The sequence below is a fragment of the Cervus canadensis genome, chromosome 3 (genome assembly GCF_019320065.1).
Source record: "Cervus canadensis isolate Bull #8, Minnesota chromosome 3, ASM1932006v1, whole genome shotgun sequence".
Lineage (NCBI taxonomy): Eukaryota > Metazoa > Chordata > Mammalia > Artiodactyla > Cervidae > Cervus > Cervus canadensis.
Window position 1 is genome coordinate 31,350,361 of NC_057388.1, and position 24,542 is coordinate 31,374,902.

At 38.2% G+C, this 24,542-nt stretch overlaps 1 protein-coding gene across 2 annotated transcripts in view; it reads left to right on the plus strand.

Moving 5' to 3' along the window:
* ELAPOR2 (endosome-lysosome associated apoptosis and autophagy regulator family member 2) overlaps nucleotides 1-24,542 on the plus strand; it is a 209,982-nt gene that overhangs the window by 91,756 nt on the left and 93,684 nt on the right. The window contains exon 2 of one of the 2 annotated variants that reach the window (XM_043462884.1): nucleotides 7,919-8,039. The exons of the other annotated variant lie outside the window; for it this stretch is intronic. Coding sequence (XP_043318819.1) covers nucleotides 7,919-8,039 — 121 coding nt within the window. The remainder of the gene's footprint in view (nucleotides 1-7,918; nucleotides 8,040-24,542) is intronic. 2 annotated transcript variants of the gene reach the window in all.

Consider the following 24,542-nt stretch of genomic DNA (forward strand, 5'->3'; position numbering starts at 1 on the left):
TGTGATTTTGATGAAGAGGGTACGTGCAGTTAAGAACACATTTTGAGAAAAGGTGGCTGCTAGTAATGATTTGAGTGCTTTTCTAGATATGAGAAGATGCAGGAAATTAGAATCATAAAATCTTCTCCTGAAAATGTATATCTGCAGGCTTGTCCTTCCGATTTTTTTCCCAGAGTGCAGAGTGCCTCATTTCTGATCGCCATCCTGAACTGCTTTCAGAGGTGTTGAAGGTCAGTGTCTGCAGTAGCTGGTGACTTTGTTCGTGCAGATGGCGAGCCACAATTTTTCATCCACTCTTATCAGGAGTAATTCCATGCTCTATTTCTTTTTGGGCTGTTTCCTTGGTTCCCACATATTTACAATGTTAGATTTTCAGAGTGTCCCATCATTTTGTTATTTGAGGCAGTGTTTTCATTCCCCAGTGTTTTGTGATTTGCAGACTTGTCTAAATAACTGCCATCCCCTGAGTGGGGTCATGACAAGCCCTTCCTCCAGTTTATAATTTAGAGTGTGGCTTGTGAGCGGATGTTCTGCTGTCTAGAGTGTGCTCTGACTCACATCATTATGTTTGGTGATAAAGTGTCAGGAGCCCTGTAATGTTGCAAAAATTGACAGGAATTTTTCCTGTTGTCAGGAAAATTGTGAAACATGTTGAAATAGGCAGAAAAGATGACTGACTGTCCTGTTTAGAGCACCTTTCTGAATGATCAGTTTCTGTAGAAGCCTGCATCTTTCCCTGACTTTGAACTATTTTGCAATACTGTTAGATGTAGGAAATTGATAAGAATACAAATGATTCCTGTCCATAGAAATGAAAATCCACTTTATTTTTTGGAATGTAATTGATTATTGCCCTCAGGAGATTTCCCAGTTCTGTATCTCTTAGTTCATTTCACTTTCCTGGTTGGCGGTTGATACGTGTTCTTTGAGTTCTCCTTTGAATTGGTGACATTGGCTTATTTCTGGATTGACTATGTTAGTTAATGACTTAAATAAAATATTTGACATATTAATTTTATATTTATATTAGAAAAATTTTATATTTTCTTTTTAATTTCTCTTTGATACCCAAAAAACTCCCATTTCCAAGGGATCAGTTTAGCTCACTATCTATTTAGGTCTGTGGCCAGAGTTATGAGGTATTATCTATAAATCTGAAAATGAATGTGCTGTAGCTCTCTTTATTCAGTACCTTGAATACCATTCAAAATATTTGGGGAGTGTGTATTGTATCTTGAGTGACTTTACTGCATCATACTATTTCTTAGATCTCTGCGATGGGTTTAAGGGTTGACTTGAGAAGTAGATTTAAAAAATTGTTACTGGCCTAGATGAAATAGCCTATTAAATAATTTAAAAAATAAAACCCATCAGGCAGGGACTGCAGTCTAAATTTCTGACCCCAAGTGCTGCCCTCTGCATGAAGTAGGTTTGCATTTAGTATTTTTAAATTATAAATAAACACATTATAGTTTCCTGCTGGAGTGCTAAGAATTTTGTTACTTAACAATAGCTGTGCCTCTTTAGATTTCAAGGGTATTCTAGAGGAGGCAGGTAGAATAAAGAATCATAGGAAGATTAATTGGCATATTACATCTACCACTGCAGCCAGAAAACACAACATAACTTTTCCGTGTACTTACTGCTATTCTCATCTCATAACTGGCAACCTGAATAACACAGAGGCCATGGTGACAGAGTTTTCTTGAGCTTACCTATTTTATTCAGAGGTCTTGCTTCATTTGAAATTCATGCCATACTTTTCAGCATCATTATTTTGCAAGGATGATATCAAATTTCAAATGAGGGCCAGGATCTTTACAGTGGGATATGCAGATGAGAAAGACTTCCTAATACAAATAATGGGAACAAGAGGAACAGGAAAACCATTATGCAACTGCATGGCTGGTCTAGGCTATTCTGCAGTAGGAGATTGTGGTAGGCCGAATACTACTCCCCCCAGCAAAGAAAGGTGCCCATGTCCTAATCCCTGGAATTTGTGTAGGTTACCTTATATGACAGGGGGAGAAAAGGGCTTAAAAAAAGACTGTGAAGATGTGAGTAAGAATCTTGAGATGAAGATGGTTATCTGAATGGGTCTTAAATGCAGTCACAAGGGGGAGGAAGAAGAAGGCAGTGTGTCCACAGAGGCAGAGATTGGTGTGATGGCAGCTGCCAGCCAATGAAGCTGGCAGACGCCAGAAACTGGAAGAATCAAGGAGTGGATTTTGCCTGAGGGCCTCCAGAGGGAATGTGGCCTGGGTGGCACTTCAGTGATGCTGGCTTTGGACTTCTGGCCTCCAGAATTGTAACAGAACAAATTTCTGTTGCTTTAAGCTGATAAATTTTTGGTAATTTGTTATAGCAGTCAAAGGAAAACTAATACAGATTTTACTACCTGAAAGTAGGGAGTTGCTGTAACAGATAACTAAAAATGAGCAGGTGGCTTTAGAATTGGGTAATGAACAGAAGCTGGAAGAATTTAAACTACATGATAGAAAAAACCTAGATTGCCTAGAACAGACTGTTGACAAAAATATGAATGTTAAAGATTTCTCCAGTGATGATTCAGGAAGAAGTGAGAAACACAGTAGTAAAAGGGAATATTAAATTGTCCTTAGCAGAAGGTTGGTAGAAATTTTAAATGTGCCACTGGTTAAGGCTAAAAAGAACATGAGGAATGCGTCGTTGGAAATTGGAGGACAGGTGATTTTTGTTATATAGTGGCAGAAAGTTTAACAATTTCATCCTGTTGTGTGGAAGGTAAGTAACACTTATAAGTGATGAACTTGAATATAAACAGGGGAGATTTCTGAGCAAAGTTTCGCAGCTTACAGTAAAATGTTAGAGGAAAGAACAATCGAAGGGAGAATTGTTAAAAAGAAATCCAGACTTGATTATTTGGAAAATTCTCAGCCTGTGCAAACTGCAAAAGATGCTTAATTTGGGGATTCACTGTTAGGCGAGTATGCTGTGGAGACAAGGCCCAGAGTGTGGCTGGAAAACCTTTTGCTAGTGTCAAAAAAATTAGGTGTGTGATTCATGGATCTCAACTGTCTTAGCAGAAACCAGGAACAGAGACGGGATTATCCAGGAAAGATTTTAGGAAGATCTTCTGTCTCATGGCATGAGTCCTATGAGATGCACAGGAGACCCACAAACTTTTTGATAAAAGGGGAAATACTCCAGCATCAAGAAAATGACGGAGATGGATGAAATGGAGGAGGGCTGTTGGATTCCCAAAACTTTACAGGCAAGGAGTCTAGTAAAACTACTCAACTGCAAATATGTTTTTATTTAAAAAAAAATTCAGAAGAATGACTCTGAGACTGAAGTCTTGGGCCCAGAGATTGGAGCCACGAACTACAGTGGATTGTGCCCAGACCTTGAAACCTTATGTAATTTGCCCTGCTGAATTTTGAAATGTCTTGAGATGGTTGACATCATCCTTCCCTTTCTTTCATTTTATCTCGTTCTTAGTGGGAATGTCTATAACTGTTGTTAATGTCAGAAACCATTGTACTTTGGAAGCAGGTAACACAGGTGCGCAGATGGAGAGGAATCTTGCCCCCTTATAGATCATAACCAGAGTCTCCTTGATACTTAATTTAAATGATTGGTTTTGGGACCTTTGAGCTGATGAGATGTAGATGAGGTTTTGGCCTTTGAATTAATACTGTAATGGGTTGAGACTTTTTAGGGAATGTTGGTATGTGGTGAGTGTATTTTGCATGTGGGAAGGACATGAAACTTTGAAACCAGAGGGTGGGCTATGGTTGGCTGAATAATGCCCTCCTCTTCAAAAGATATTCATATCCTCTCCCCTGGAACCTATCAGTTGTTATCTCTTGTGGATAAAAATGTTGAAGGTGTGAATAGGTTATAGATCTTGAGATGGGGGATTTTTTTTTTTTTTTTTTTTTATGATCTCAGTGGACCCTAAATGCAATCACAAGAGTCTTATCAGAATGAGATAAAAGGAGATCAGACAGAAGAGGAGAAAGCAGTGTGACCACAGAGGTAGAGATTGGAGTGATTCAGTCAGTCACAAACCAATGAAAGGCAGCAGCCACCAGAGACTGGAAGAGGCATTCTCCCCACAACCTCCGGGGGGAGGGCAGCCTGGTTGATATTTTGATTTTGGCCCAGTGATACCAAGTTTGGATTTTTTGCCTCCAGAACTGTGAAAGGATAAAGTTCTGTTGTCTCAAGTTGCGTGTGGGGTAATTTTTGGCAGCATCTGCAGGAAACTAATATAGAAATAGAAGGAGAATCCAGTGGTTTCTGCTTACCTGTGTCTTTTTATATTCTGAGTATGAGACATCCTTATGATTCTTATTAGACTTGTAACTATTAGGCTCTTATATTCAAAACTTTGACCACTTCTAGTTTAAAACAGTAGCCTTCTATTTTAAGCACAATTGCATTATATAAACTGAAAACAGTAGTAGATAAATGGAAGGCTTGAGTTCTGCTCTCAGCTATGTTGCTTACTAGGTGGGTGTGTATGAGTAAGTCACTTCTGAGTTTTACTTGAGTAATGGGAATAATGTTAACTGTCTTTCCTAATCCACATAATTATTATGAGTACTTAATGACATAGATATGTGTGAAAAATACCAGATAAAGTGCATGTAAGGCTCTATAATAAACTCTTTATTATGCTCCCTTGACCTATAGGAAAGTTTTCATGAGCTATTTTGTACACAAATCACTGAATACATGAAACACTCCCCCCACCTTAGATAAGATGCTAGAAGTGGAATTTTGGAGTCAAATTTTTTTTAACACATTAAAGCTCTTGGTACAGAATGAATTATTTCTCCTCAGAAATCCTATACTACTTCATTTTCTCTTTGGAAGCACATCTGAGTGCTCATCTTACTGCACTGTTACATTAGAGAGTTTTAAAATAAATTTAAATGCCATGCCAACTTGATGAAAATCATTATTTGTATTTCTTTGGCAATGTTCAACTTATTTTGTATATATATTTTTTGTTAGTTGCTCAGTGGTGTCCAGTTCTTTGTGACCCCATAGGCTGTAGCCCTCCAGACTTCCCTGTCTGTGGAACTCTCCAGGCACGAATACTGAAGTGGGTTGCCATTCCCTTCTCCAGGGGATCTTCCCAACCCAGGGATCAAACCCAGGTCTCCTGCGTTGCATATACTTGGCTATTTGTATTGTTCTTTAATGAATGGCTTGTGTTCTTTGACCATATTTCCAATAATTATTTGTCCTTTTTCTTACTGATTTTTAGAAACCCGGTATTTTATACTTTAAAGATTATGGTGAATATATATAAATCAAATTTAGCACCTTAATAATTTTAAGTGTACAGTTCAGTGGCACTGAGTACATTCATATTGTTGTACATCCATCACCACCATTCATTTGCAGAACTCAGAAACCTGGTATTCTTACGTTAATTAACCTTTGCTGTATGTTTCTTTGGCAGTTCGTTTTGTTGTTTACTTTTTACTTTTGTTTAGGATGACTTCTGATGTATAGTGTTTAACATTTGTATGCTGTCAAATTTAGTGAACCTCATTGTGTTTTCCTCCCTCCCTCTCTCTCTTCTTTCCTCCCTTCTTCCCTCCTTCCTCCTATCTTTCCTTCTGGAAAGCCTTTCCCATTTGTCGGCTTTTATTGATTTTTTTTAACATGTGTAGATTTGCTCTTAATTGGCCATAAAACTTATTAGAAATCCAGATTCTTGTCAAATAACAATCTCAAATTGTGTTACCAAACTTTGTAAAAAAAAAAAAAATTCTATTTGAAAAAAATCCTATTTAGAGATGATTGCCTGAAGGATATAATGAATCTTCTTTCTGGGGTAGAGTCTGCTGAATGCAGCATAAAGCCCTTGGCTCCCCGTTCAGTGGTTATACCTTCTCTAACTCTCAGCCCCTTTTCGTTTTGTCTTTAAGAGTGTGCAGATATTGAAGCAGGGGGAACAGAGATGCAGGTAGTTTGTGCCTTACCTTATTACCACTAGTTAGTTCCTTCCTGCATATCATCCTCTGTACCCACATTGCCTTTAAGAAGAAGAATTCTACCACTAATAAGTGCTAATAACTCAGTGTAGCTTAACCTGGCTAACATTTTACTGCTGCAAAGCCGTGCAAAATAGGAAATACTATTATTCTTATTTTACCAATTAAAAAAATGGATGCTTTGAGAGCTAAAGTGGCTTGCCCAGTATAGCACATTGATGGTACGTGGAGGAATAGGATGCCAATTCAAACTCAGACCTGATTCCAGGACCTGCCTCTTAACTGGTATTCTTTCTCTGTGTACACATACACACATGCACAAACACACACACACATGCACACAAACTTCCCTACCTCCCACACCTGGTTTTCTGGTGATTATGTTACAATATTTCTATTCACTCCTGTTATTAATATAGTAAGGGAGGCAAACAGAGTAGATGAAACCATCTAGCAACTTCTAAAATATTGAGCTGAAAATATTTTGGGCTAGATTTATAACTTCTCTTATTCTTGAAATTCTGCAATGACATGTTGTCCTCATTCCTGTCAGCTCAAGATCTCAGTGATGTGCTCTGAGCAGGGGTGGTCAGCGTGAAGACAGAGTTCAGAGCAACCAAGGGCCAGAGACAAGTGGGTTGGTCTTACTTGGTGACTATAGTAAATGGTCTATTTTACGGTCAGTGATTGAAGATAGTCTGCTGTGGTGGGGGTATATTGAGCCTGGAAGAGCTGCTTTAAAATCTGGTAGTCATGTAACTCCATGGCTGATTCATGTCAATGTATGACAAAACCCACTGAAATGTTGTGAAGTAATTAGCCTCCAACTAATAAAAAATTAAAAAATAAATAAAATGTGGTAGTCTTTTAGTTAGTATTTGGATGATTAATTATTATGCCTTCTGCTAAATTTTAAACAGAGTGAAAAATTAGGTCAGTAGGAACAGTTCTCTTTTTCTTGCTTTGAAAAACTTAGGACAGTGACAGCCTTCAATTTCTTAGGGTTCTTTTGCTCATGTATTAAAAGCTATCAATTATTCAGATTGTAAGGAGCCTGCAAAAATAGGGACACGTGCTGTTGCCTTTTGGGTGGGTGAGATTATAGCTTCCTGGTCACACCGTTAAGTGTGTGGCTGTCGTGTTCCTCTTCAGGGCCGCAGTGCCTTGTATGATACATTTTTTCCCCAAACTTTAAGCTTTTCATTTGTATTGGGGTATACCCTGGTGGCTCAGACGGCAAAGAATCTGCCTGTAGTGCAGGAGACCTGGGCGCAGTCCCTGGGTTGGGAAGATCCCCTGGAGAAGAAAATGTCAACCCACTCCAATATTCTTGACCGGAGAACTTCATAGACAGAGGAACCTGGAGGGCTATAGTCCACGGGGTCACAAAGAGTCAGACACGACCGAGCGACCTAAACACACATAGCTAATTAACAATGTTGTGGTAGTTTCAGGTGAGCAGCGAAGGGACCCAACCATATATATACATGTATCCATTCTCCCACAAACCTCCCTCCCATCTAGGCTGGCACATCACACTGAGTAAAGTTCCATGTGCTATACAGTAGGTCCTTGTTGGTTATCTGTTTTGAATATAGCAGTGTACACATGACCTTCACAAACTCCCTAACTGTCCCTCTGTGCCCCTGGCAACTGTAAGTTTGTTTTCTAAGTCTTTTCTGAGTCCTTTTCTGTTTTGCAAGTCAGTTCATTTGTGGCATGAAATATATATATATATATATATATTTTTTTTTTTTAATCAAAAAACTACATGGTACGGATAGAGTCTTGGAAGAATGAGGATCAACCAGAGAGAACAGTTCGGAACGAGGCTTCCAGGCAGGTCTGAGAGTGACTGAGAAAGCTCAGCTGTCCCATTAAAACGGGCTCTAACAGAGGCTTGTCTTTGTGATTGTTTGCAGGAAGATTACCACTTTGAGTACACAGAATGTGACAGCACTGGCTCCAGGTGGAGAGTCGCCGTTCCGAATGCCGCAGAGGGCTGCTCTGGCCTGCCTGACCCAGTGAGAGGCAAAGAATGCAGTACGTTCTGACTCACTGTTTTCCCAACTGAACCATGAGTCCTTCACATGAGCCCGAGGAGTTAACTGTGATGCCTATAAAAGACCTTGGAAAAAGGGAGCATTATTGTCCAGCAGAGCACAAGCATCTTTTCTCAACACCTAGTGCCCTTAGGTCTGAAGTCTGAAAGGAGATGCATGCTGTATTAAAGGGTGTTATTTTTATTTGTGTTACAAAATCTGGTTTACTATCTTACTTGAAATTCTAAAGGGCAGAGTGGAAGAATTTCTCTTTAATAGATTTTTTTCTTTAAATTTTAAGGGACTTTTCAGAGAGTTTTGGTGCACATAAGTAGCATTGGGTACACACAATATTGTTAAGCTCATTGTGTAAATGTACCACTTTAGTCATTTGTAGGTTCGGTGACATTAAGGACAGTTACATTGTTGTGCTTTCCTCCCCAACACACATCTATAGAACTCTCTCACCTGGCAATGATTTTTTTTTTTTTTTAGCCATAGAAATATTATAATTTGTCTTTTTATTGTACAGAGAAATTAGAGAATTTGTCTATCATATTCAACAGCTTGTCTTGTAGCAATTAAGCAGGTTTGAAGTATAATATGAATTAACAGAAATATGTCATTAAATTAATTTTCATTTATAGACTATACTTTTAAAAACCCTCGAATTTGGTGAGTCATAAGATCCTGCAGTAAAGTTGTCTTGTGGTATTCTAGAGTTCAAAGCCAGAAGTAAGACAAAGATTATTTTGGTTTTTCTACAGTCTTCCAAATGGTATTTCTAAAAGCTGAGTTCTTTTGTTCCCAAATGAAAAGCAGATAAGCAAATTGATTAAACAGATAGCTAATTCCTTCCTCTTCATGGGAAAACTCTATCTCCATGATTGGTTAGAGGAGTTTTAGCATAGGTGTGGATTTCGTAATAAAAGAGAGACAGGAAGATGGTATATCTTAGGAAAATCAGAGAAGAGAGCCATTATTTCTTGGTGAATGATATTAAATGAATATAAAGAGAACCTGAGAAATCCATGTTAGCCAGGGAAAGGCTTGTGTCCAGCAAGAATCTTGAGAGGATAGTGGGGCCAGTGGAGAAGATGATCCATGGCTGGGGTATATGAGGCTACCTGTGCAGAGAGAGGACCAGCTCTTAGGGAGTATCCCAGTTAAAAGGGAAACAGCTTGAGTATTGCCTGTGGAATTAACTCATTGCAAAATTGCTTCTGTCACTTCACTGGAAAATCTGTATACCCTTTATCTATATTTATATTTTCCTTATGGACTAATTCCTTGTTTCCCTTATAAACAACCCTACTGAGGTGGAGTGTGTCAAAGTTTTTGAATGTATCAGATCTCTTCAAGAAAATTAGAGATACCAAGGGAACATTTCATGCAAAGATGGGCTCAATAAAGGACAGAAATGGTATGGACCTAACAGAAGCAGAAGATATTAAGAAGAGGTGGCAAGAATACACACAAGAACTATACAAAAAAGATCTTCATGACCCAGATAACCACAATGGTGTGATCACTCACCTAGAGCCAGACTACCTGGAATGCAAAGTCAAGTGGGCCTTAGGAAGCATCATTGCTAACAAAGCTAATGGTGGTGATGGAATTCCAGTTGAGCTATTTCAAATCCTAAAAGATGATGCTGTAAAAGTGCTGCACTTAATATGCCAGCAAATTTGGAAAACTCAGCAGTGGCCACAGGACTGGAAAAGGTCAGTTTTTATTCCAATCCCAAAGAAAGGCAGTGGCAAAGAATGTTCATACTTCTGCACAATTGCACTCATCTCACACGCTAGCAAAGTAATGCTCAAAATTCTCCAAGCAAGGGTTCAACAGTACATGAACCAAGAACTTCCAGATGTTCAAGCTAGATTTAGAAAAGACAGAGGAACCAAAGATCAAATTGCCAACATCTGTTGGATCATTGAAAAAGCAGGAGTGTTCCAGAGAAATATCTACTTCTGCTTTATTGACTACACCAAAGCCTCTGACTGTGTGGATCACAACAAACTGTGGAAATTTCTTCAAGAGATGGGAATACCAGACCACCGTACCTGCCTCCTGAGAAATCTGTATGCAGGTCAAGAAGTAATAGTTAGAACTGAACATGGAACAACAGACTGGTTCCAAACTGGGAAAGGAGTATGTCAAGACTGTATATTGTCACCCTGCTTTTTTAACTTCTGTGCAGAATTCAGTTCAGTTCAGTCGCTCAGTCGTGTCCAACTCTTTGAGACCCCATGGACTGCAGCACACCAGGCTTCCCTGTCCATCACCAACTCTCCGAGTTTACTCAGCCTCATGTCCATTGAGTAGGTGATGCCATCCAACCGTCTTATCCTCTCTCGTCCTCTTCTCCTCCTGCCTTCAGTCTTTCCCATCATCAGGGTTTTTTCAAATGACCATGCAGAGCACATCATGCAAAATGCTGGACTGGATGAAGCATAAGCTGGAATCAAGATTGCCAGGAGAAATATCAGTCACCTCAGATATGCAGATGACACCACCCTCATGGCAGAATGTGAAGAAGAACTAAAGAGTCTCTTAGTGAAAGTGAAAGAGGAGAGAGAAAAAGTTGGCTTAAAATCCAACATTAAAAAAACTAAGATCATGGCATTTGGTCCTGTCACTTCATGGCAAATAGATGGGGAAACAATGGAAACAGTGACAGACTTTATTTTCTTGGGCTCCAAAATCATGGCAGATGGTGACTGAAGCCATGGAATTAAAAGATGCTTTCTCCTTGGAAGAAAAGCTATGACAATCCTAGACAGCATTTTAAAAAGCAGAGACATTACTTTGCCAACAAAGATCTGACTAGTCAAAGCTATGGTTTTTCCAGTAGTCATATATGGATGTTATGGTTGGACTATAAAGAAAACTAAACTCCAAAGAATTGATGCTTTTGAACTGTGGTGTTGGAGAAGACTCTTGAGAGTCCCTTGGACTGCAAGGAGATCCAACCAGTCCATCCTAAAGAAAATCAGGCCTGAATATTCATTGGAAGGACTGATGCTGAAGCTGAAACTCCAATACTTTGGCACTTGATGCAAAGAACTGACTCATTGGAAAAACCCCTGATGCTGGGAAAGATTGAAGGCGGGAGAAAGGGGACGACAGAGGATGAGATGGTTGGATGGCATCACCAACTCAATGGACATGAGTATGAGCAAGCTCCAGGAGCTGGTGATGGACAGGGAAGCCTGGTGATGCTACAGTCTATGAGGTCATTAAGAGTCCAACAAGACTGAAGGACTGAACTTGTCTCAACTGTTTTCAGCAGCTGTGCTGCTGTTGACTGGCACTGGCTTTTGAGAACTGATTGTTCCTTTGAAATGGGCTAAGTTGAAGTATTTACATGATGGAAATTGATAAATACTATAAATCAGCTTACCAGCATACCGCTGATTAAATTCATTGGCCAAAATTTCAAAAATATGTTTCAGAATTGATGTCTGACTAGGAATTATTTCTGTTTGTTGCCAAGGATGTCTTTTGTTCATTATTTATTATTATCTTTCACAGATAATGTTATGAATTTGACATGCCAGCTAGAACTACTCTAAAAACTCAATCTAGTAAAGTCATTATTAATTGTAAATCACTTTAAATGATGATAGTACTTACTTTTAAAATGATAGCCTAAAATGATACTATTTATGAGATGGCTGGGACATTTTTTATCTTGGTTTGTAGGAAATCTGAATTTACATATATTTCTGTGTACTATAGTTATATCTGCTCTGGAGGTTATTAGTCTGGCCTCTGATTGTGACTGTTCTTTGTATGATAAAGGCAAGTTATTTTGAAACTCATAAAAAACTTAATAGAGGCAATTACCTTAGAAGCTCAGTCAATTCCTAACATTAAGCGTGATGCTTACCACATTACTGGCCATCAAAGCACTGCTGAAGGCAGTTATGATAATAACTGAATATTCCTTCAGTGGCTTAGATGTTCTACTGCTAATAATAGCTACCATTTTTCATACATGGATGATAGGCTAACCACCGTGCTTGGAGCTTCATATCATTTTCCGTTGTATCTTCACAACAACCCTCTCTGATAGATAATGTCAATGTTTCTGCTGATGAGAAAACTCGGGAGTTAAGATGGTGAAATAAATTACTTCAGCTTGGGTCATATAGGCAGGATGTGGCAGATGTGTGGTCAAATACAGACATGTCTGATTCCAGAGCCTGTCTGGACATATAAGCTGGCATGGGGGTACATATAGCTCTATCACTGGCCATCTTCAAGGGAAGATATTAGAAACGTGTACTTCAGGATAAAAGAGGATAAAAATGTTGGGGTTCAGGCGTAGCTTGCTATCTGCAAGCTGTATGTGAATGATGCCCAAACCTGAAATGATGGGTGATGCCCACAGGCACTAGACTCAGCAGCTATGTTGTGATGATATGGCCCAGCAGCTGGGCCATCTAAAATAAAATTTAAAAATAACGTGTCTGCCTCACGTAAGTGAAAAATATTTAGGGCAGTGCTTATGCAAGACATAACTTCCCCAGATCCCACTGTTCTCAGTGAGACAAAACCCAGAATGTGGCCTCAATTGAAATTCCTATAGAATCTTCAAAATGTAATTGGCTAGATCTTTCCCCCTTTCTCAGAAACAAACAGTAGATGAGGCTTCTCCTTAGGAAAGGGATTATAGAAATGTTTATGTAGCAACCATACATTTTTAAAAATAAAATTGATGGGCAAGCTGTATTATATCTTTATCTTTAATAACTCCTGTAAAATCTGGTTGCATGGCTCTGAGTGAAGTTAATGAGAAGTCAGGCTTCAGTTTTTGTTGTGCTAGATCCCTAGACTGTATGTGAGCTTGAGGCTTGCTGTGCTCAGGAAATGGGAGGGAGAGACCTCTGTTATTAACTGACACAGCTTCCCATTGTCCTCCTGACCCCTCTGCTGTGAAGTCCTCAGTGTCTTAGGCAGTGCTGCCCTGGGCAGGCCCCCGAGATGACTTCATTTCTCTTTCTTTCTCTGCTGGCTCCAGGCTTAGCTCCAGAGAACTTTGCTGCTATTTCTAAGCTCTGATGCCGAGTCTCATGTCTGTGGACATCATCCACCATTGGAGGTGCTGGTGTCATTCAGACACAGTAGCATGTCATTCCTGAATATAGCACTCGTTACTTCCTCCCAAAATGAGGGGATATAACCCGTGTCCTGACTCCATCTCTTCTTTACTGTTGGATCACTTCCATCCTGTGCAAGAGTTTTAAAACTCTTCCCTTGACTCTCTGGGTGTTTGCTTGACTTCCTTAGATTATAAAAAGCAATAGTCATCTGGAATGGTTTCCTGGGTGGAGTACCTTCTCTCCTTCTCCCCTCTCTTACTCTCACCAACATTGGAAAAAAGGGACTTTTTGTTTCAAACCAAACTTTAGAAATAAAAGCCTGGCTACTAGGAGTGAGGGAAGAGCTCCTTTACCTATTTACTTATTTACCTATTACTTATTTACCTATTGCCATACATATTTTCAGACATGTCTGGAACACCAAAGGGAAAAAACATAACAAGATATCTCTTCCTTTGGGGAGTGTGTATTTCTGTTGTCTACTACTTCACATATTTCTCAGCCTGTGACTTCAAGTATAACCTTAACACATTGCTTTCTAATTGGGGATGACTAAGGTATTTATAATCTTATTTGTTATGTTAGCATCAAGTCAAAGTATTGTGGGCATTGTTTAGTCTTATAGTTCATTATTTGTATAAACTGATATTTGGCTCTTAGATTTTAAAATGTTATATTTAGATATTAAAAAAACCCTTGAATACAATTGTTTTCCTTTTTTCACTGTGTCTCTCAGAGCTGTTGTTGTAACCTACATTTCATAGGCCTTAAGGTGTAAGTAAGCAGAGGTGACAGTTTGAATCAATAGTTTTTGATTCCAGTTGGACTAAAAGAAGAGGAAGGATTGTCATGGAAAGGGGAGTTGGTTTTAGCTTCCTGGGTGGGATATTTAAAAATCTCATTTTAGGGGATCATAGCTCTTTGAAATGTAGGCTCTTCCCCAGGATTCCATACATAGCCTGTTTCAGTTGTATGGAGTTGTTATTGATATGGCAACCAGAACATTTGGGAAAATTGAGTACATTGGTATTGAATGGTGATTGCATTCTGTTCTGCAATATTTCATGTAAACAATTAAAGGGTGTTGAGGTTTTTTTTTGTCAAGAAATGCCAGTATTTTTTTTAAATGGCTACTGCGATATCCCCTTGATGAAGGGCTTCAGTGCACATTTTCGTAATAAAATCTCTGAGAAACACAGTAATGATTTTTAGAACATTTACTGTGTTTTAACTGCATTCTGTTTTACCCAGAGTTTCCTAAGTGTATTTGATTATAGGACTCTTTTATCCAATGTGTAGTTGCACCCTTTTGGCTAACTTCTGCAGATAATGTTTTTGGGGAAACACAGATTTAAACACAAATGCCAGGCTAATTTAGGAAATTTTTATATGTTGTTCCTTATGCTATGTTTTAGCTAATTTCATTGCTCTGTAAGGCTCAGTGGAAGCACTGCCAAATGGGTGTCCAGTCCCAGACTTCCTACCGATCATGGGCAGGCGTGATATATACCTGGGATGAAACCCCAGATCTGCAACAGATGTATGTCTTGAGCAAAATATTTAGTTCACAGCTATTTATCGAGTTTTAATTCATTCACTAAAACATTTGTTGAGTGAGTATTTCCTATATTCTTGACAATAAGGATCCAAAAATATTCCATAAATGAACACTAGATTCCTATTTTCCAGGACTTTTCATTCTAATAAGGGAGCAGGTGGGGAAATAAATTATTTCGAGTATAGGGGCAAAGTGAAAGATAGATACAAATACCTAGGGTGATCTTGCCAAGAAGGGGGGCTGACTTATGCTCAGAGGGACTCAAAAGACCTCACAGCAAAGCAGGTGTGAGTTTGAAATGCAGACGGAATAACCTTGGAAATTTATCTGACCCTTGGCAGGTTCACGTGAAAAATTGTGTCCTGACTTAGAGTTGAGACAGGGATTAAATGCCTTACTTAATGGGCCGTACGTGTTAATTTTCTGATGATCTCTGAGGCGAACCCTCAAGGATGACCTTCATGCACTTGATGAAGCAGAGTGGCATTTGAGGCAGAGGGGGCATGGGTGGAGGTGCAGCTTAGAGGGAGCGCTGGGATTCCTGGGGGCCCTGGCAGGTGTGCGTGGATGGTGCTCAGTGGGGAAGTGAGCAGGGACAGATAATAATGCTGGCCAGTCTTACAGGCTCCAGTGTGTTATACCAAGGACTTGAATCTGGAGACAGCTGTTTGCAGGTATTTGAGGGCCTTAAATGAAATAATAAATATAATCTATAGTATCCAGAATCATAATTATATAATAATGTAGCTTACTGAAAGTAATAATAGAAATTATAATAGCCAATCTTTACTTGCTATATGTCAGCATGATTGGAAATGGTTTACTTGTATTCTCTCAAATCCAGGTATCCTAACAACCTTGTCAAGTAGGTACTTGGATCATCTCCCAAAGATACGTTAAAGGCAGAACCGGGATTTGAAACAGAGCAGTTTAGCTCCTGGGTCCATGTTCTTAACCTGTGTGGTGTCCCATCTCTTTGAACAGCATTCCAGTGTTTGTTGAACAAGTGTTAGGCCCCTTCTTGAGGCATTGTTCTCATCTTATGTTACCTCTTGATAAAAATGTTATGAGATCTCCTATAGGTAAATGGATTTTTTTTTTTTTAACAAGGTAGCATCTAAAGGCTCAAATATATTGTGTGGTGGGTTATTTTAATTGATTGATTGACCTTATTGTAAATTTTATCCTTAATCATGTCTATTTTTCTGAAAGGGAGGGGAAAAACATTTTGAATTTAAGGCACATTTTTAGTTATATCCTCAAATGCAATGGATTGCTTAGGGTTTTTTTTTTCCTGTGCCTAGAAAACTGTTGGTGCTTGATGCCTATAGTGTACATTCATTATTTAGCATGTAGTAATATTAGAAAAATATTGATATTTTTTCAACAGTAGAGACTAGAATCTAGTCTAGCTTCCAACTAGAAAACTAAGAATTTCTGATTCTTGTTTCCTTCTTCCCAACAGGAGAGGAGCTGTATTCCTCTCCTGGACCCTAAGACAGCTCCAAACACTGGGATGTCTGTTGATTGAATAACATTGGTGTCACCAAATTAGAGTCTGCCTTCAGTGTTTCATTTCTGTAGGTTAAACACAGAGGTCTAACCAGACTAGTGAAAATCTGTTCTACATATGAAAGGATAGAAACTTTTTGTCCTCAGTAGACTTAGTTTTGGGTGTTGATGCATCAAATTTCAGGTGGGAAGAAGACTGGAGTTAAATCTGCTGAGCAACACGCAAGTGCTTGGTGAAAGGCAGGAATGCATGAGATTGTTAAGATAACATCAAAAACAGGCTTTACATCAGTTGAAGTGTTTGATGGGAGCTATGGTTGAGGAAACTTCTTTGAAAAAAGTGTTTTAAAAGGAGATGAGAGGACCCAGCCCTCAAAACTGCAAAATTAAGGGCAGAGGAGCCATCGGGAAGTACATGGTGACCAGCACTTTGTGAGGAAGAGGAAAAATTCAGGGTGATAAGAATCAAAGTGTTGGGACATAATTGAAAGTTGAGAAAACTGATTTCACAGATGCATTTCTCTGCCCTCTTTGGTGACCTCATTAAATACTCTTAACATTTTCCTTCCCCTGACCTTCGCTGTTAAGACTTTTTTTTCATAAACCTTGTGTCATCCTGTGCTCAGTGAACTGGAATTTGTCTCCTTCCCTATTCCCTATCAAACACTGAAGTCAAGAAGCCACAATAAAATATATTTGTGTGTGTGTTTTAATAATAGGAAGTTTTAATCTAGGCTCTCTTAACTTAATGGGTATTGTAGCTGTGCTGTTACTTGGAATCAATTTTCCTCCCAGGAGCTGGTGATTTTGAGGGTGGGAGTGGGGGACAGATTATTCTTGCTGATCAGCCTTTTCCATGAAGTGCAGTGACAGTCACACCATCCTACCTGGTAGGGTTCTGTGAGGACTCGTTCACTGGAAAGAATGTTAAGGTGAGGATGCATTTTCAGAGATGGAGAGGCAATCCTTTGACTGAATATTCTTTTCATAAAACAGTTAATTAGAGCACATCAGCCAGAACTGGTTTGTATGAATGTAATCTTTTGTATAACTCTTGTCTTCCTTTCATTTTTGCAAAATGAGAGGTGAAAATTTTCTCCCTTCTCTGTAGAAGAATTGCACAAATCTGAACTTACAAACATATCCCTGTGGCCTCCATCTTCATCACTGAATCTTAATGGAAAGTTAAACATGTTTATTGTAGGTTATTTAAGAATTTGGTTCTGATAATTTAATTGCACCACTTCAGACTTTGCATTGCAGCTTATATGTTACTCCATGTGGCTAAGCAGCCCTGCTGGAAGTAGAATTCATGTCTTTTACTTCTAGGGCAGAGATGTGTTTTTTTGGATGCTATTCTTTACTTCAGAAACAGTGGGTTTTTTTTTTAGCTTAGCTGTAATAAAGACTTTTGGCTTCATGGTACTGCAGGGAAGTATGTTTATTAAGTAGAGAGTCATAGGAGTTATGAGACTCATAGATTGTGAGTCTGCCCGTGGTGACTGTAGAGAAGTTGAACTAAGATACTCCAGGTGACACAGATGAGGAAACTCGGCATCCCTACCAGGAGGGTTTGTACCAGGTGATCTTAAAAGTCCCTTTTGGTCATTCTGGTAGTTTTAAGTGTTATTACATACCATAATTTATTCATTCTGTGATCAGATCATGTCTCATCTTCCATGCCTTGTGAATCAGAGTGGAAATATTATATCTCTTCTCAACACTCCTCACAGAACACTGCAATGTCTGCATTAATTAGAATTTGCATGGTGTTACCGTCTTCTATTCTCTTCCAGCCTTATCTTGAACATGGCAAACAGGTGATGTGTTCACAACAAGCCTGCATTGCTGCCTTGTGAATTTTGACCAGGAAAATAAATAAATAACAAATACAGTAGGTAAAATACAATGAAAGAGAACAAGGAATCCTTTTAGCCAAGGGGAAAGAAAAATGCCTACATGTAAATAAGAACATCAACAAGAAATGGCCTGTTTTAATGCACTGTTTTGGTATCTTCCTGTCTCACTTTAATTTTTGTAAAATGAGATAAATTATTTTTCTTCTGTAAGAATTTCACAATTAAGAACCTAAAAAAGAGAGTATCCAAGCATTCTTCTTGTCACAGGCATGGAGGGAGGAAGAGCAGCCAAGATTTGCTGGATTGAGTCTGTTGTTCAACTTCTTTTATTTTCTTTATATTTTTTGGCCACAAGCATGGCATGTGGGATATTAATTCCCTGACTAAGGATCAGACCCAAGCTCCTTGCAGTGGAAGTGTGGATTCTTAATCACTGGGCTGCCAGGGAATTCCCTCAGCATCTTTTAGATGCCATTTCCTACTTCCTTTTTGTTTTCTGTGGGAAGACTTATAAACCTGGCAGGCAGTTGTAGCTTTAATTATCTGATAATGATAATTGACTGTCTAAATGATTAATAAAGATCAGCCAATCAGTCAGTTCAGTCAATCAGTCATGTCCAACTCTTTGTGACACCATGGATGGCAGCATGCCAGGCTTCCCTGTCCACCACCAACTCCTGGAGGTTGCTCAAACTCATGTCCATTGAGTCGGTGATGCCATCCAACCATCTCATCCTCTGTCATACCCTTTTCCTCCTGTCCTCAATCTTTCCCAGCATACCGGTCTTTTCCAATGAGTCAGATTTTTGCATTGGGTCACCAAAGTATTAGAGTTTCAGCTTCAGCATCAGTCCTTCCAATGAATATTCAGGACTGATTTCCTTTAGGATGGACTGGTTGGCTCTCCTTGCAGTCCAAGGGACTCTCAAGAATCTTCTCCAACACCACAGTTCAAAAGCATCAGTTCTTCAGCACTTAGCTTTCTTTATAGTCCAACTCTCACATCCATACATGGCTATTGGAAAAACCATAGTTTTCACTAGATGGGCCTTTGTTGGCAAAGTAATGTCTCTGCTGTTTAATATACTGTCTAGGTTGGTCATAACTTTTCTTCCAAGGAGCAAGCATCTTTTAATTTTATGGCTGCAGTCACCATCTGCAGTGATTTTGGAGCCCCCCAAAATAAAGTCTGTTACTGTTTCCATTGTTTCCTCATCTATTTGCCATGACGTGATGGGGCCAGATGCCATGATCTTAGTTTTTTGAATGTTGAGTTTTAAGCCAACCTTTTCACTCTCCTCTTTCACTTTCATCAAGAGACTCTTTAGTTCTTCGCATTCTGCCATAAGGGTGGTGTCATCTGCATATCTGAGGTTATTGATATTTCTCCCAGCAATCTGGATTCCAGCTTGTGCTTCATTCAGCCTGGCATTTTGCATGATGTACTCTGCATAGAAGTTAAATAAGCAGAGTGACAATATACAGTCTTGATATACTCCTTCCCCAATTTGGAACCAGTCCATTGTTTCATGTCCGATTCCAACTGTTGCTTCTTGACCTGCATAAGTAAAAAGGTAAAATATATAATTTTAGAGACTCACAATCTATGCATTATTTTTCCTGTTTGTACTTTCCTTAATGGCCATGAATAATAATAGTTGGAAGAGAGTTCTTCTTTTGTAGTCAGTAAAGACAGTGCATACAGCTTTAACCTTGTTTTCTTGAGCTTCTGTAAATAAAATGAGACAATTGAAGAAAATAAATGTATTGGCTCATTTTAATTCTGAAATTGATTTAATTAATCATTTCCCCATAAACATATGCAATTTATTTAGTTAGTTATTAACTTATGTTAACTGATTAGATATTATATATTTTTACAGTGAATTTAGCTTAGTGAAATGTGAATTCCATCTATTTTGAGGAAGGTAAGTCTAGACTAGATTAGTTGCCTCATGAGAGTAGGGACTCTTCTCATCTTGTTCACTGAATACCCTTGGTGACTAGTGTTTGCCTACTCAGTCCTGAATCCTCAAGAGATATCCACTGAATGAAATAATACAGTGTGATTCCCATGTACTTACCTGTAATGAGAGTGCATAGGCACTGTATATCATCAATATTTCATTGAACAAGTAAGTTGAAAATTCTTTTATTACTTCTTCCTATTACTGTTTACTGTTCAGAAAACAACTTTTAGTAACATAACTTTGAGTTAAAATAGGAAAAATGGATGAATTATGAATAAATGTAATTGATAGCCATTATCTTTCAGCATGAGGTCTCTGAAGGAAGAAAAGCACCACTAAGAGGCCCTTGTGGTGAAAAGATTAAAAATAATTTCTTTTTTATTGTTAGGCATAAAGCATAGATGATAATCAGCATATGAATGATTCAATTTAGAAACCATTATTTGGTACATTGTATAGATGGGGAAACAGTGGAAACAGTGGCTGACTTTATTTTTTTGGGCTCCAAAATCATTGCAGATGGTGATTGCTGCCATGAAATTAAAAGACGCTTCCTCCTTGGAAGGAAAGTTATGACCAACCTAGACAGCATATTAAAAAGCAGAGACATTACTTTGTCAGCAAAGGTCCATCTAGTCAAGACTATGGTTTTTCCAGTGGTCATGTATAGATGTGAGAGTTGAACTGTGAAGAAAGCTGAGCGCCGAAGAATTGATGCTTTTGAACTATGGTGTTGGAGAAGACTCTTGAGAGTCCCTTGGACTGCAAGGAGGTCCAACCAGTCCATCCTAAAGGAGATCAGTCCTGGGTGTTCATTGGAAGGACTGATGCTGAAGCTGAAACTCCAATACTTTGGCCACCTCATGCGAAGAGTTGACTCATTGGAAAAGACCCTGATGCTGGGAGGGACTGGGGGCAGGAGGAGAAGGGGACGACAGAGGATGAGATGGTTGGATGGCATCACCGACTCAATGAACATGGGTTTGGGTAGACTCTGGAAGTTGGTGATGGACAGGGAAGCCTGGCGTGCTGTGATTCATGGGGTCACGAAGAGTCGGACATGACTGAGCAACTGAACTGAGCTGAACAGAACTGCACTGATAAGGCAGTTGCTTGAAGATGATAAAGCCTTAAATTTTCATGTCATATTTTTATTCTCAGAGTAGTTTTCAGTCTTTCATAGGACCACAAGCAGTTTTGTGAGAGAGGAGGGGAAAGTGGTGACCTCCTTGAAATGTGAATGAATGGAGTCAAGGAGGGTTAAGTAAATTACCCAGCCATTTGCTGGTTGGTCACCTGATTTTTTTACACCTGCATCTTTCAGTTTTTATAGTAGTGGAAATAGATGTCAGAAAAGAAGTATAGAAAAGAAGTATAAAGCTGAGAAAAAGAATACTGAATTTAACACATGACTTCTTGGTTACGGTTTTGATTTTAAGAGGTTGAGTTTTTATTTTTTACTTTTTTATTGAATGAAAGATTCTTTGTATTCTATAATGCTTTACAATTTTTGTAAGTTTCACACACATGATTTTATATAATCCCATAAAGCCCCTTTTAAAATTATCCCATACCCCTATGTTGCTTGCCCTGCCCCCCTACCCCCCCCCCCCGCCCCCCGCCCAGCCCCTACCACTCCGGCTTTCCCTCTCCTCATTGGTACCACTTGGTGACTCTATAGCAGTTAGTCTGCTTCTTTTTGGTTTTATCCACTAGTTTATTGTATTGTTTTATATTCCACATATAAGTGATATCATATAGCGTTTGTCTCTGTATTACTCATTTCACTTAGCAAAATGCACTCCAAGTCCATCCATGTTGTTGCATATGGCAAAACTTTGTTCTTTTTATGGCTGAGTGTGTGTGTGTGTGTGTGGTGTGTGTGTGTATGATGTATATATGTAATGTATTTATAGGGTGTATATATATATATAAGGAGGTTGGATTTTTAACATCACTCTTTTACTGGATGCTTAGGTAAAGTATGAAATTCCAGGCTGATCTCACTGTTAAGTAGTGTGTGACCATATTCAAATAAGAGCTTTCTCGTCTCATACCAGAACTTTAGAGTTTGCTTATCTTCCATTCAGTTACTCTAGGATTCAAGGTTGTTGAAGAAAAAATCATATTTATTTGAGAAATGATTAATTGTTTAAATGAAATAGAGTCAAACTCACATTCACAGGAATGAAAACAGCTACACACAGTAACTGTCATATAGTTTTTGTTGAAAGAGTCTTATATTAATCTATGAAATTGGAGTATACCCTCACACCATAATAATAAAGACTCACACAAAAAATAAAGACTTAAATATAATACATGCCACCATAAAACTCCTAAAAAAGAACATAAGCAAAACATTTTCTGACATAAATTATAGCAATATTTTCTTAGGTCAGTCTCCCAAAGCAATAGAAATAAAGGCAAAAATAAATAAAGGGACCTAATCAACCATATAAACTTTTGCACAGCAAAGGAAAGCATAAACAAAATGAAAAGACAAGCTGTGGACTGGGAGAAAATATCAGAAACTAGCACAACTTTGTAAATTAGCTACTTTATTTTTAAAAAAAGAGTCTTATGTTGTACTGCATATAAATTTGAATGAAAAGTTTAGTCCTTTAGATTATAAAAATACTTATAATCTGACTGAAATCCAAAGACCAAGAAAGCAGAGTTAAAAAGTAGAAAGTAGATGTAGTTAGAAGATACAAAAAAAGGAAAAGCTAGTTCTCATCGGTGCCTGCCAGAGGAGGTCAGTATGGTTGTGTTGACATCATTTCATGGAGTAAATAGAGTTTAATAAGAATGTGTGGCTTGTCCTTTTCTTTGACATGTGACTCTAGAGCTGGCTTCCAGGATGGAAAAAAAGATTGAGCAGGAACAAGTAATTAAAATACAAAAGCTATAGACTCTTCAGCTCTTCTGTATTGTTAAAGGCCTTATATCTGTTAGACTAACTTTGACCATGTAATTATTCTAAAGAGAGGTAAAATCATCAGTTCAGTGGCAGAATTCTTATTGTCCCAGACCCCTGAATTATATTACTAATAATTGTAGCAAACATTTATTACATGCTTTATGTCAGGCATGCTGCTAAATGTTTTATATTGAATATCTCATTTATTCTGAAAACTCTTAGATATATAATTACTATCTTCCTTTTTTAAGTGTGGGCACTGAGACTTATGGAAGTTAGTAACTTGCTAAAATATTTTGTGAATATGTGTATGTTATTTATATTAAAATTTTCATAAGATGTGTGTGCAGGGAATTGTTATTGCTTTGTAATGCACATGAATATTGTTGAACAGTTCAAAACAGCAAATGAAGAGAAATATGAAGTATAATAATGAATTAATTTTAAATTACTTGCCCTTTTGCATTGATTACAATAGTTGCTGCTTGAATTGAATTTTCTTGGGACTTGAGCTTTAGAATCAGAGAGATAAATCTGAATATCATCTTAGCCACTTGTTAACTGGATAACTTTCTAATCAGGTTATTTAAATGTACTGTGCCTCAGTTTCCTCTTCTGGCAAATGGGCATGATATCTTTCTTCCTCCTTCACAGGTCTGTTGAAAGTCTTTATTATTCATGGATTATGTATTTGTAAATTTACCTACCTTAAATAATTTATTTATATGAAATCAATCCATGTGATACATGTGCTGTCATTCTCTGACATGTGGAAAGCAGTAAAACTGGATCTCCTGATCACGTGGTCCCAGCTGAGGTCAAAGAAGGTGACACTGCCATCTTATTTCACATACTGCCCAACAACGTCCTTTTAACAGTCTATTTAATGCCATGTTTTCCACTTTTTTGTGCTTTTTATTGCTGAATTTACTATTTAAGATAGTGCTGAAGTGCTGGCCAGTGGTCCTAAGTACAAGAAGGCTGTCCTTTGCCTTTTGGAGAAAATTTATATGTTAAATAAGCTTAATTCAAGTATAAGTAGAAGTGCTGTTTGGCCATAAGTTAAATGTTAACAAAGCAGCAATATATTTTAAATAAGATGTTTTTCAGCTGAAAAATGTGTAAAACAGGTTCTATATTGATTTGTTGATGAAGATACTGTGACCAGAGAATCCTAGTTGTCTAACCCTGTATTTCCCCAGGGGCAGTGTTTCATTATTCACCAGGTTAGTTTTCACGATAACTCTATATGACTATTATTAGTAAAAAGAACTGACTATGTTATAAACAGTCAATACATTCACCAGTAACATTTTCTCTCAGTTTTTCTTCTTACCTTAGACAAGGAAATACCTCTGAAAGAGTTGAAGATGTTCTTAATGACTTTAAAGGATAATGAGTTCTCTTTGGAATAACACAGTCACCTCCTTTTTAGATCCTAGGGTCCTTTTAGCAACTTATCAAAAAATTGCTTCTTACTAATTAAGTTAAAAGTTCAGTTTTGGACACTAGACTAAACTGTCTTCAAAGATAGCTTTGTTTTATCAGAAAGTGCATATTTTCAGCTTGAC